This window comes from Triturus cristatus, chromosome 10, assembly GCF_964204655.1.
Source record: "Triturus cristatus chromosome 10, aTriCri1.1, whole genome shotgun sequence".
NCBI lineage: Eukaryota > Metazoa > Chordata > Amphibia > Caudata > Salamandridae > Triturus > Triturus cristatus.
Genome location: NC_140593.1, coordinates 1,109,209,435 through 1,109,223,809, shown reverse-complemented (window position 1 = coordinate 1,109,223,809; position 14,375 = coordinate 1,109,209,435). Strand labels below are relative to the sequence as shown.

Below are 14,375 nucleotides of genomic sequence, written 5' to 3'. Positions count from 1 at the left end.
CACAGGCCATTCAGGATGGTCGTGATGTGGCTAGGTTCACAATTTGTTGTGGCTTGGACACCACCAACTCCTTCGGATGGGATATTGGCACCATGGTTTCTATTTGTCGCCATGCGTGGCTATGATCAACTGGGTTCTCGGGCGATGTCCAGTCCTCCCCGATGGACATGCTGTCCGATGGGACTCGCCTCTTTAGGGACAAGGCTGATGGTGCCTGTGAACGTTTCAAGAAGAGTAGGACTACCGTTTGCGCTCTAGGCCTTTCTAACTAGCCTCTCCATGAACAATTTCAACATTCCTTTTGTGGCTTTGGACGAGACCTTTCCTCCCACCAGACTGTCCCTCCCAATCAGGGAATCCAGCAGTTTTGCTGGCGAGACTGTGGTGCCCACCGCTCCAGCAGTGAAGGTCAGTGTGCCGCTCAGTCTGCCATCCCCCCAACTCCCCACCAACTTCTTAAGTGAACTCTTATAGGGTCTCAGCCACCCAGTGGGAGACAGAATCCACCGATTCTATCCAGGTTGGCAGGAGATCCCATCGGACGGGTGGGTACTGCAAATTGTCAAAAAAGTTATGCCCTGCCCTTCCTCTCCCTCGCCGCACCTCCCACTGTCATCCCATCTCACTCTGGAAGTGCAAGCCATTCTGGCCAAAGAAGCTGTTGAGAGGGTGCCAATGCCAGAAGTAGGGCATGGTTGCCATTCCTGCCACTTTCTGGTGCCCAAGAAGGACGGAGGTCTTCGACCTATACTAGATCCGCACCCTATCAATGCCTTACTAGGCTGAATGCCTATTTCCATATTCCCTTCCTGCTGGCCCATCTTCTGATGGGAATTTGTCACCTTCGTAGCTCCATCCTCCACTCTGAGGAACTGCTGACCACCATTCAAGGCATAGAAAACAGATGGATCACAGAGGTTAGTCTTCTTCCTTGCTTCATAAATTGATCTCTGACATGATTTCAGTATCATTCCGGTTCAAACGGTGAAGTGGTGGATTCCTCTTCAGAGTTTATTCTCGTTCTGAAGATGCTGTGCTTTAAGTCTGAAGTACATTTCACTTAAATTGTGCTCTACTGTAGTACAGTTCAAGTAGCAGCTTTTCATACTGCTATGCTCAAGATAGTCGTTATTAGTGAAGCAATCTCTGATGTGCCTATTGGAGATATCACGTCTGTGACTTCGGTCCCACTTCTTTGACCGGCTACTCCTCTGGCTTCTGCTATGGCACCATTAAAATATCATTGAGCAATTCTATCACCTCAAAGTATCAGTTGCAGGTTTGTATTTTTGTTATGTGCGAGCTACAGTAATGGCTATGTTATTGCTCAGATCACATAAACACACTCATCATGAAGACATTCAGAAGCAGTTGTTGATACACATTCTGACAAGTAAGGACCCCTGTTCAGATAAACTTTTGAGTTTTTAAAGTGTTACTTGTTTGGAAGCAGCACAGTAAGCTTACTTTATTCCTAATAACAATAAATAACAAGTAAATTACTTGCTTCCTCTGGGTATACATATATGGGCTTAATCATAAAATGCCAGAATGTTCCTAAATTTCAGGTCGGTGAGGGACCTCAGGAGGATAAATCAGATTTTTGAAACATTGACGCCGGACTTATCACACCTGAAACCCTCCATTTCCATCCTCTGAGAAGAATTCCAGTCTGCTCATGATGATGCTGGCTACTTTTAACCATTTGTTTTGATAGATACTTCTAACCATGGATTTCTCACCTTTAGCCAAATCCCCAAGTGCTAGACTGTATCTGGAAGCTTTTCACAGAAATGCTCCTGCGTGTCAGTCTGTGTCATTGTGCTGCTTCGTGTTGTCTTCATTCCGGCCCAGAAGTGACAGAGCGGGCGGATATAGACACCACCACTGCACACTGACTTGAGTTCCTTTCTTTATGCGTCTTCAGGCACGGATCTGTAGCTCCACTCTTCTTTCTTTGACGTTTGACAAGTGTGCAAAGCAACTATGTCCACACGCAAGGCTGGAGGATTTAAGCCGTGCAAGGTCAATCGTAAATAAATGTCCACCGGATGTGCCTTTGGTGTTTGGGTTCAGGGCACGACTCCAAGTCTTGTGAGAAATGCCCTCTCATGAACCTGAAGGTGATCTGGGGCTGTGATGTGCTTCTGTGTGCATACCCAACACTAGAAGAAGCCTCCCCAGCATAGCTCAAACGTGGACTCACTCCCACTACTGAGACCATTCCTGCGCCAGGCATTGTCACGTATGAAGTCTTCGCTTAAGTTCAGGTCTAAGACAAAGCAAAAGCACAAGAAGGCCAAGCGAGACATGTCCCCATTGCGCTTTTCTGTCTCCAGAGAAGACACAAGAGCATCAATGTGCCACATGGTCTCACTTAGGTCCCGATTCCATGATTTGTCCCCTTGAACCTCGAATTCCCAGAGTCATCCATCAATGTCGCAACAAATCGAGGCCTTCAGGGAGGCCAAGTTGCACATCTTTGAGACTGTCCTGATGCCCTCTGGCATGCTTTTGAGACCCAAGCATCCGGAGGCACTTCCAGTCGAGTTATGCCCCATCTATGCCCTTGAACTTGCTTTGGATTGTGCATCAGTGGTGACTTCTGCTCCGGCCCCAAAATCTGCACCAGTCCTTTTGATATCAATGCCTGCGGTGATACTGCTAGCACCAGAGGAATACCCTGCACCGATTCCAATGTCTTACTCCGAGTCAAACTCGCCTTTGCTTCGACCAAGGTCACATCTGGAAGCTGCAATAATGTGTCCAGTCCCGTTTCAATCTCATTCTGACAGAACACTAACCCTGTTGTGGAGCCACTCTCAAGTTCTCCAACAGCTTTTTGAGTGTGACTCTGATCAGAGCTTGCCACCATTTGGAAATGACAATGATGATGACCGGGATGTGCTACTGTAACCAAGCTATACCCAACTGATGAGCCCCAATAAGGATGAAACTAGTCCCGGGGTGCTTGTATTCCAGTTCAGGGAGGACCTAGCGTGGCAGTTTGGGCTGGACTGTTCCCATTTGAGCAGTGTCGAAAATGATTTGCATATGGCTAGGTCCCAACCAAGGTGACATGGTATGCAAAATAACGGTGGACTGGGATGCATCCCTGAGTAATTACCAGTGGCTGAGATTAATTCAAGGATTTCATCCATCAATTTTTTGTATACCTCCATGTGTTGCCCTGTGTATCGCAGCAAAATATGTGGACAACTGTTCAGGAGGTGATGGTGTAGTGGGATACCCCTATGGGTTATAACTAGGTGATTGTATAGTAACATATTCTACACCCTTCTCTTCCGGAGGATCATGAGAATAGTCCTTTGCCATAGCCGCCTCCTTGTCTTGAAAGGTCAATATATGCTCCTTAATGGGAAAATATTTCAGATTTTTGCCAAACCTTTCAATTTCATTTCTTGGTCTTGTATGTCTTCTTTTAGGAATCTCACAGGACACAGCCATTTACAAAGCAGTATTTTTCTCCTCTATTGTACTTTAACTTCGAAAAATTGGAGGGTCGTTTTTAGCCCCAAATTAATTAGTGACCCTTTTTAGGTCGAGGACTACCGGTCTGCCGAAGGCAGAACCGGAAGTCGAGATTTAATGTTTCCTAGAGTGGCTCCTTAGCCCGCCTCTCTTTTTGCCTCTCCTCCATTGGCTGGCTTCCTAAACGGAGGCCCGCCATTGGAGGAGAGAGCCGTCCCTCCAAATAGGCTCCGTCTTTTTCAGATTCGGGGGCGTGTTCCTTGCTATCTTTCCACTTTTTAGCCACGCCCTTTTAGAACAGCAGGAACACGCCCCCGAATCCGAAAAATTTTCGGAGCTTCCATCCGCCATTGTTTTGCTGTCCTCTGGCCGTGAGGATCTTCGTGCTGTTGTGAGTATAGTTGGCGGCGCTGCCCTTCGATGAGCAGGGATCCGCACCGTGCCTTGGACGCCTTTCCCCCTTGTTAGACTCTCTCTGTAGGTGGGGCCCCTTACAGCTAGTAATCACTCCCGACATGAGACATAGCGTGTGCGAACACCATGTCACTCGGACAGCACCACTGACTGAGCGGTGCCTTGCAGCTTTGCGCAAAAAGGTCGCGAATCCGAATTAACTCATTGGTTCGATTGGAGACTCACCCTGTGAACAGCCTTGAAGCACACACAATGGTCTGCACCGATTGTTTCACCGAAGTGTCACGCTTGGAGCATTAGTTGTTTTAATAGCCCCGTTGGCTTTAACGGAGGCTCGCACCGGGGAATCGCCGTCATTATGACAAAAATATCTGGCCTCTAAATTCATCTAGGGATATAGACAAAAGTTTCGAGGCGTGCGTATCCTTGCTATGTGTTTTAGCTACCCAAGGCCAGGGGGGAGGGGTGGGGGCTGGCTTGAGGAGGGAGGGGGCTGGTGAACCTGTTGAACTGCTGAGTTTGAAACCAGAGAGCACGAAAGCCGAGTCCGGCTCTCAATCCGGAACAAAGGTTGTTTTCGGGTAGAAACCCCTCTTCGGGACCACACAGAGGTAAGGACACTCGCGCCTGGGGCTCTTAATAATTGCACATGTATTCGGACCTGTACAGCCACGCTGTTAGGATGTTTTGCGTTCTCAGTGCTTGGCGTGGTTTATTCCATTCAGTAGGAATGTGGTTCTCTCTCTCTCCTTTTAGTTGTTTTTAATTATCGTATGTGTTTTTAAACTACCATGGACGTTGTTTGCTCGGTACAAATGGCGGTGGGCTGTGTTAACCTGTTGGGTAGCAGAGACATGAAAGATTTGGTTGGTGTAGTTGATAAGGTTCGAGTCTCGGCGATGACTCCACATCCTGTGATTTTGGGCAAATTATTTAATCTCCCCGTGCCTACCAAAAATGAATGTATCTGTGTGTAATGAGATTGCTGCTCGTGTAAAGCGCTCCAATACCTCCGGATCGAGTTCGCGCTATATAAAACTGAAGAAAAAACTCCCTTGCATGCATTAACTAAAACTCTCAATGAGTGCGCACAGTTTTGGGTCGCTTTCTTGCCCTTTCGGTGATACTAGAACATACATGCCAACATCTTAAAACTAGCAAGAGGCACATTTTGGAGAAAAAAAATCGAGTTCAGCATTGTTTCTCGGCGCTTTGGCGGTATGTCAGAACACCGAGGCTAATAATATAGACATGTATTGACCCCCACGAGATCGACGACTATTATATGGTTCGGATCACCATACTTGTGGAGTGAAGAGTCACTATTTTACCTCTCCGGTGAGGGAGTGGCCGCCTGGCCATTGGAAGGATGACGTGCGTCAGCCTCTGCTCCCCAGAGAGTCTCTGTACCCCCAGCCAGCCTCTGTAGATGCAGTACCCAGCCAGTCAGCACGTCCCTGCACCCTCAGCCAATCTCAGCGCTACCAGTCTCTGTACCCAGCCAGTCTCTGTACCCTGCCAATCTTTGTATTCGAACCAGTGACCGCATTCCCGGCCAATTCTCGTAGCCACAGCCCTGCGATTCTTCAGCACAAATATAATGAAGTCCATGTTCTCCACTTTAGAACACAATTAAAAAGTAAATGTAAGTACTGTAACACTTATTTGTATTCGTGAATGAGCTCAGAGCAAATGCACTTTCAACTACTTCTCTCTCTAAAAAGATCACTACCTCACTCTCTCACTCCCTCACTCTCTATATCACAACTTCACTCTCTCTCTAACTCACTACATCACTCACTCACTCTCTATCTCTCTACCTCACTCTTTCTATCTCACTAACTCACTTTCACTGTCTCTTTCACTACCTCTCTCTATCTCACTACATCACAACACCACTCTGCTTACATCTCACTACCTCACAACATCCCTCTCCCTCACTACATCACTGTTTCACTACCTCACTCTCTCTCACTACATAACTCTCTCTACCTCACTACTCCACTCTATCTCACTACCTCACTATCTCACAACTTCTCTCTCAAAACATCACTACCTCACTCTCTAGCTCACACCCTCACAACTTCACTCTCTCACTCACTACCTCAATCACTCTCTATCTCACTACCTCACTCTTTCTATCTCACTAACTCACTTTCACTCTCTCTTTCACTACCTCTCTCTCTATCTCACTACATCACAACATCACTCTATGCTTATATATCACTACCTCACAACATCCCTCTCCCTCACTACCTCACTCTCTCTATCTCACTACCTCACTCTCTATCTACCTCACTCTCTATCTCACTACCTCACTCTCTATCTACCTCACTCTCTCTCACTACCTCACTCTCTATTTCAATACCTCACTCTCTCTCTCTATCTCACTACCTCACTCTCTCTCTGCTAATGCAATAGGTATCACATATGCAAAAAAAGCTAATGCCAATAGAAATGACAATGCCATTTATTTAGGGATACAAAAATGATAAAAAAATAATGAGCAATACCAATAGCTCTACCTATAATATTGCCGAGACCATTGCATTGTAAATGCTTGTTTGTAATGTCAGCTAATTTTTATAAGGATGATTTTGTTGAAATGTGTTTTCTGTATCGACCTTGATCATCTGAGTTGGAAGTAGAGTTTGGTGTTTTTTTGGTATTATATCATTCTCTCGCAACTTCGACTCAGTAGATATGGTTTGTCCTTCCCCCCACCCCCTCTAACATTCGAACCTTTTAGTGCTTGAGACATTTGTATGATGTTTTAGTGTAGCAGTTTGGATAAAGAAGTTCTTTGTACCAGGTACTGTTGGTTAAGAGGATGTGGGAACTAATAGCAACACTCTGGGCACCACAGCTGAAGGATTCACAATTTTGGTCTTCTGCTGTTCGAAGCCATAACATTCTTCTGCCTCTGTTTTGGCATTGTCTCATCATCTGCTTTATGTGCACTTTACACAACCAAGTTTTTGCAGAGCTACAGTGCCTTTGGACCTGCCTTCAATGACATGGTTTTGTGATCCCACTTTTTTTCCTCCTGTTTTTTAAGAGCCTGCTTAATAAACATTACAAGCTACTCATCCTGTTGTATTGTAGTTCTGTGGAAGGCACAAATAAGAAATCAGATGGTTGCTCAACCAGGGATAACAATGCCTCCACTGTGTGCAAAAACTAAACCGGGCCTTTTCCATGGCAGTTTGAGTCTAGTGTAGTACCACCTGCAAAACTATTGTTGCAAGTAACTTGTTTCCTAGTATTGATGACAAAAGGGATAATTAGGAGCACACAACAGAGTTAATGGGGAAAGAACTGTTATTTTGAGGGACTGTATTCCCCAGTAAGGGTGGAGAACTCGATCCATCTATCTAAACTTCCTCATCAAAGTTTTGAGAAAGTAGGAAATCACGATGACGATGCTGGCACAGATCCTTTAAGACTGGCTGTTTCATTAACCCATGAGAACGCCAGATCTAATTAGTCCTCAGCAGATTGCTCTTGGTCATTCACCAAGGGAGATTAAACCAGGTGGCCCAGTAGCAAACCTTTAAGTGAGAAGGTCTTTGAGAACATACTTGTGACTTTGGTGGACAAGACACAAAGAGCGTTACCCAAGGTTAGTAACAAGTTTGACTTGCCAGCACCATTGAATAGCCACAATGATTTACTGTCCAAATGCGACAGGTACTCCTCTTTACTGAAGAAGTAAGCTGAACATCATTTTCAGTGGGAGATATTTTCATTTAGTACCCTTCTTTGCTAGTTTGAAAGATGCCTTCTACCCAATGCAACCCACCAGTGAGAACAACTTAACTGCTCTATGTCTATGATGGCACCATACTTTCTCACATGTTGACTCTGAAGCAGTCCTAATTGGCTGAAGTTCCTAGATAATTCTTGTGCGTTATTTTTTCATTTAGATGACTATTGTGTGTACATGATTGAATTCAGACCAACCTGCTAAAATCGAATATGTGCCACCCTCCATTTTGAAAATGTGACAATATAAATAATTGCAGATCCATTTTAACACATACATGTGCAGCTGTCTCAAATGCATACCTTAATATAACCATTAGAAGCAGTGACCTCTGCATTTGTCATTCTTAACGTTATTGTAATATAAAGTGTCCACTTTTCTAAACACGCCTTGTTATCTTAAGAATGTGGTTTTCTTTCACCCTTTTTGGTAACATCTTTAGCGTTTACACACACTTAATTGTGAACATTGCTGCCAGTGTATCTACTGACTAAGTCTATGTTGACTCAAATGGCCTTTGTTGTGTCAATTTCATTCTAGGTGTTCAAAAGAACTGAACCAGTGGGAGGCTCTGACGGAGTATGGACAGTCCAAAGGCCATATCAATCCCTATCTCGTCCTTGAATGCGCTTGGAGAGTTTCTAATTGGACAGCAATGAAAGAGGCATTGGTGCAGGTGAAGGTTTTATTTAATGTTGTTCTTTTTTGTTTTTCATCTGACTGAATTTCCACAGCGCAGAAAAAAAAAGAATCTGTTTACAAAACCATATGTCTATGGATTTTCTTTGTTTTTCTTACCTGTAGCCGAGTACTGCACTCTGGCTCCTCTGCATGTTTTGATGTGTATACCAAGGGTGTGTTCAGCCTTATAGTGTCTCGGGACCCCATTAGCACCATCACCTCCTTCGGGCTCTGGCTGTGGGGCGCGAGTGCAGAGGTGCTTTGAGGTGGTGGGGTCGGGGACTCACTTTGTCTTTGGTTTCTGCAGAAGGGGGAAAATGGGACAGCTGGGCCATTCTCGTTGTGGTTCTCACTGTCCCTGAAGTCTATAGACGTGCAGGTTGGTTTTCCTTGGCGTTGGTGTCTGGTCTGGACACAACAAGCCTTGGAGGCTGCAAGGGATTCAGTACCCTAAACATGGTTGCTGTGCGGCTCCAGTCAGTCTTGGTGCCCCCACACTGGGGGAAGGGGGGGGGGAGGACAGATCTGACCTGCAGGAGCACTGTGACCTCCTCCTGGGCAGCTGCAGCATCGGTAGTCCTGGTAGGCAGCAGGATGGTGGAATTTCTAACTGTGTTAACGTCAAGCTGTTCACCCTAGAGGTTTGTCCAGCCTGGCCATGCAACATGCCTTATGTATAGCTAGTTTTGTGAGATAGGACTAGGGCAGGTGGTGGCATTTCCGCCAAAATTAGCTTAGGGGTGGTACTAGCCTGAGAGGGGGACATGCCTCCTAAGTAGCTAATTGTCATGCCTGTCCTGGTGCCAAATGGGCCTGGGCCAAAGGTGGCAATTCCCCTGTGTCTGTGGAAGCCTTGGGTCACATATCAAAGGCGGCAGAGGCCTTTGAAGCCTCCTGCCTTTATATGCAGATCACCAGTCAACTTGCCTGAGGAGTGGGGTGGCGGTCAGAAAATTGTTTGTGCTGGCAGGCTGGACTGGACCAGTTAGCCATCATACCAGAGGACTAGTTGGGTTCAGGGGGGTACCTCTAAGGTACCCTCTGGCTGCATGTATTAATAATTCCATCTCTGAAATCAGTATGGGTTTATTAATGTGAGGTGTTTGATACCAAACATCATAGGTTTCAGTGAAGCCATTATGTTGCTGGGTAACTCGTTTTGACCAGTGCCCAGTGCATACCTTAAGATGGCTTCTCTGCTCATTTGCAATACCTAGTAATAGAACTAGACATCACAGGGGCATTTGTGCTGATGCAGATTTGTCCTCACATAAAATATAATTCACCCTGCCCTAGGGCTCAAGGCCTGCTGTAGGGGTGACTTAAATATTATGGATTCAGTGACTTTGGCATGACACACAGGAGTTGTGTTCTGTCATGTTTTCACTCATAGTTTGCACCATGTCATGCAGCTTGCAATGGCAGTCTGTGTAGAATTTGTATGCGGGTCCCTTGGGGTGACACAAGATATGCTGCAGCCCTTAGGGACCCTCTTATTTTTGTTTTCGTTTTAAAAACATAAATAAAAGGCATTGTCATTTACAATGCCAATAGCTTAAACTCGCGTAACTGCGAGACCTAATGCATTGCAAATGCTTGTCATAGCTCTTTCTATCTCTACTCGTGCAGCAGTAACCCGCTGCAATACTAGACAATTACCAGGCTATTTATAGCCAGACCAGAGTTTCACATCCAGTTGAATCGTGTATCTCCCTAGATCAGCCCGAGGAGAGATCGCGGCTTCTCTGAACCTGCCCGGGCGGAGTTTCGTTTCCAAAAAGTGCCCAAGAGCGGGGACACACGGTATGATGGGGATACCAGGTATGACCACACCGGGCTCATGTTATAGTGCTGTGCAATCTGTGTACGGAGCCGGACTTCACATTTTCCACTGTACCTAATCCAAAAGTGTTCTACAGAGCAAAGACCCTCGAACGCAATCCGGCTCACAAGTGACTGGCCCATAACTTCTGGGAAAATGGAACTACTGTTCCGGTGCAATGGTTGAGCCTGGTTCTTTGAGAAGGGGTGGGCTGTATTCAATTGGGCTAGCCGGTTAGGTCCAACCAATCGGAAGCGTTCCTGAGCGCTATAGCGCATAATACAGACTCAGAGGATGTCAAACAATTTAAAGAAGAGCTTTTTGCTTAAGTCTCCTCGCCTTCGTTATCCAGTTGCTAAAAAACCGGAACCAAAATAGAGGGAACCGGATGTGTGTATGATCTGCAGTTGGGAGACGGGAGGTAAGGCCCCCGTTTGGGAACCTCCCGCCTCATTAGGGAGGGCTGCTATGTAATCAAAACCTATTGTGTTTGAAGATATTTCTTCCCATGCAGTGTATCATTAAAGGGGGCGTCTGGTGCACTCTGCAGAACCATGCTCCTCACACTATAATTAACAAGCAATGCTGGGGGAAGCCGTGCGCCGCGGCAGATTCCTCAGCACTGCCGCCGGGCCTTCAGCCTGTCTGAGAAAACAAAAGCACGCACGTGTAGGGACAAAAAAATGCGCACGCGTGTGCACAAAGATGACAACCAGTTGTCCACATGCACGTGCATTTTTTGGTTCCTACACGTGCATGTTTAGCTTTGCGATGGCGAGAGCAGCCATCTTTGTCCATTTGGACGCGCGTGTATTTAACTTTGGCTGAATTGATTCCAAAAGGTCCTCTCCATGGCGAGAGCAGCGCATGTGCTGCTTTCGCTAGGTGAGACCTAAAAAGGGGGGGGGGGCAATTGCAGCAATAGCCCAGTGTCTTACAAGCAGTATTTACAGTGGTGTGCAATGTATTGTATTACTGTAAACCAAGTAAACACATGGAATAGAAGTGACAAGTAGGATAAGTTAATCAAACATTTAACATTCCTCTGCTAAATTAATAAACCAGGAACAGCCCTATCAGTGTAAATAGTAAAAGGCTTACAGATCAATCTGTTTTCTTGTTGCCATCCTGTAATAAACTTAATTTCCACCCAATTATCTCCTGAATGTTTGAACAAGGCTAAATAGGCATTATTATTTGTTCTGAAAATGCAGCCCTGATTTCCGGTCACTGCAGAACTGTTTTGATGCAGCATAATTAATCCTTGAACATACGGTTATTATCGCTTGGACTTCATGTTCTGTGTTCATGACTCGTCTCTTTTTGCGCATAGGTCGAGTTGAGCTGCCCAAAGGAGATGGCGTGGAAAGTCAACATGTACCGTGGGTACCTAGCAATCTGCCACCCTGAAGAACAGCAGCTGAACTACATAGAACGCCTGGTGGACATGGCCAGCAGCCTTGCCATCCGAGAGTGGCGCAGGTTGCCCTATGTAGTGTCTCATGTGCATACTCCTCTGCTTCAAGTAAGAATTCATTTTTAAGAGCTTCACAGTAATAAAGCGCCTTAAGGCTTTCCTCAATTAATCAATTATTTTCTTTATTTTTTGCACCAAGCTTTTTCCCGAACATTTACTATAAGCAGTTGATTGTTTGGACTGGAAAGTAGGCTACAGATGCTTAGGATAGATAAGAATGTAGAGTATTCTGTCAGCGATTAGGGAAGACATATGTTCGAGGCATATTAGCTGCAGATTACACACTTGTGCATAGATCGCCATCTGGTGTTGGGCCCGAATGTTTGCAGTTTGTTTTTCCTCTTGGAAAGTCTTTGGAAGTCACGAGGTCAGTGACTCCTCCTTTGGATCGTATTGCGCATGAGCTTCGGCTCCATCCTCAGATTGTTTTTTTCCGCCATCGGGGCTCGGATGTAATCTTCGCGCTCCGGTTCCGAACAGCTTCCAGTTCGACGATCCACGCGCAATCCTCACCCCAACTCGCGGTATTGTTTCGATCGCGATCTCCCCACTCCACGCGCCTTCTCATCGGCACAGACCTTCGGTTCCAGTCGTCGACGGCGGCCTTCGGGCCTATCCAAGCTACGGTCCTGGCTAATGGAAAGGACTCCATTTAAAAAGTGCCTTCGATGAGGGTCCAAATTTCCCCACACCAATCTCCACGAGGTATGCAATCTCTGCCTCTCCCCTGAACACAAGGCTCGAGACTGTCCGGCGTGTAAGTCCTTCCGGTCCAAAAAGACTATTCGGGACCGAAGAGCCAGAAGAACCATGGCACACTCCTCGGCGATGATTCCGGACGACATCTTCGGAGAAGGCGTCGACGCTCCTGAACAGCATCACACAGACTAGGGCCCCGTCAGCGCTTCCGAAGCCGACGACTCAGATGTGGAGGACATCACCCCGGCGCAGAGGGTCATGAGTACTGATCCATCCCTCCCCCACACCCTTGCCGTCACCGAAAAAGGCTCCGGGCACGCCTTCGCGCCTAGGCAAGACCAAGGACACTGCTTCCACCATCGCACCTTCGGGCCCGGTAAAAAAGCCAAGCAAGCCTTCCGGCGGCTCGAGCCAGCCTACCATCGGTGCCGATAAACACGCTTCGGCACCAAAAAAGAAACCGGCCCCCATCTCGACACCGAGCCCCGCACCGAAGCACTCCGGGTCGAAACCCAGCTCTTCGGTACCGACAACATCTTCGGTACCGACCAAAGCACACAAGGCCACCGGCACCGACACTTCGAAGCCGAAACCCATCTCGGCGCCGACAAAGCGACCGGAGGTTCCCAAGCCGAGTTTCAAACAACGAACCGGCACCGAAAAGCCTAAAAAGCCAACGGCCCGGCGCCGACAGACCGAACAACCTCACCAGACTTATTTACACCGGATCCCTTGCAAAAAACACTTACCAAGGATCCAAAAACTGGACATTTGACACTCTCTACCAAAAAGAGACATTTGGAGAAGCCTGCTCCGCCTTCACCTCCAAAGAGAAAGGACTCTGCTACCTCTCCTTTCAGAGTACCTTCCCCACCTCCTCCACCTTCCCCTCCTCCACCTCCTCCGCCTTCTCCACCCCAACCTCATTATTCCCCTACCCCGTCTCCGGACGATGATGATCAGGGGGACCCATATGATGACATAGGGGATGTGCCCCAGGACCTACCCACAGGGGACCCCACCCCTACAGGATCCCCAGACCCATGGGACGATTACAATATCCCTAATATCCCCAACGTCCCACAAGACGATCTTTACCCTTCCAGACCTTCTCCACCAGAAGACTCATTGGGGTTCAACCACCTACTGCAGAGGGTGGCACACTATCACTGGGTAGATTTACACACCGATCCCGTGGAGGAAGATTTCCTCCTTGACACATGCGACACCACACATAGGTCCACCTCCATATTGCCTATGCTCAAAGGAGTGGTAAAGCATGTGCCAGAAGTTTTTAAGGACCCTGTTAGGGCCAGGGTCATTAACACCCGCATCGAAAAAAAAACACAAATCTGCCCCCACAGATCCCTCCTACATCAGAGGGCCAGCGCCACTAGATTCTCTAGTGGTGTCCACCGCACATAAAAGGGCAAACTCCCAGGCGTCAGGCGAAGCACCACCACCTGACAAAGAGTCAAAACTACTGGACGCATCAGGAAAGCGCACTGCATCCCAATCGGCCAATATATGGCGTATCGCCAATACACAAGCGCTATTAGCCACATATGACAGGGCACATTATGACGAGTTAGAAAGCATAATGCACCACCTCCCTGAAAAATATAAAGCTAGGGCCAACGAACTAATTCCGGAGAGTAAAACTATTACTAATACCTCCATACGTTGTGCCCTAGAGGCAGCAGACACAGCCTCCAGGGCCATCAATACCAGCGTCCTCCTCCGTCGCCATGCTTGGCTAAGAATATCAGGGTTTAAACCGGCGGTACAAGCCTCCATCCTTAACCATCCCTTTGACCAAGAACATCTATTTGGCCCAAAAGTGGATGAGGCCCTAGAAAAAATGAAAAAGGATACTGATACGGCAAAATCCATGGGAGCCTTGCAGTCACACCCTCCCAGATGCTCCTTTCGCCGCTCTTCCTTTCCAGTACCTCTAGAGGCTACTCCTCAGACACCGCGTCCACTTCATACAAATCCCCTACTCAGTCCACCTTCACAAGGGG

General features: G+C 47.1%; 1 protein-coding gene across 3 annotated transcripts in view; it reads left to right on the top strand.

Moving 5' to 3' along the window:
- Window positions 1–14,375, top strand: part of TRRAP (transformation/transcription domain associated protein) — a 1,075,110-nt gene that overhangs the window by 940,492 nt on the left and 120,243 nt on the right. For all 3 annotated transcript variants that reach the window (XM_085629333.1, XM_085629332.1, XM_085629331.1), the window contains 2 exons: window positions 8,213–8,348; window positions 11,509–11,700. In XM_085629333.1, coding sequence (XP_085485459.1) covers window positions 8,213–8,348; window positions 11,509–11,700 — 328 coding nt within the window. The remainder of the gene's footprint in view (window positions 1–8,212; window positions 8,349–11,508; window positions 11,701–14,375) is intronic.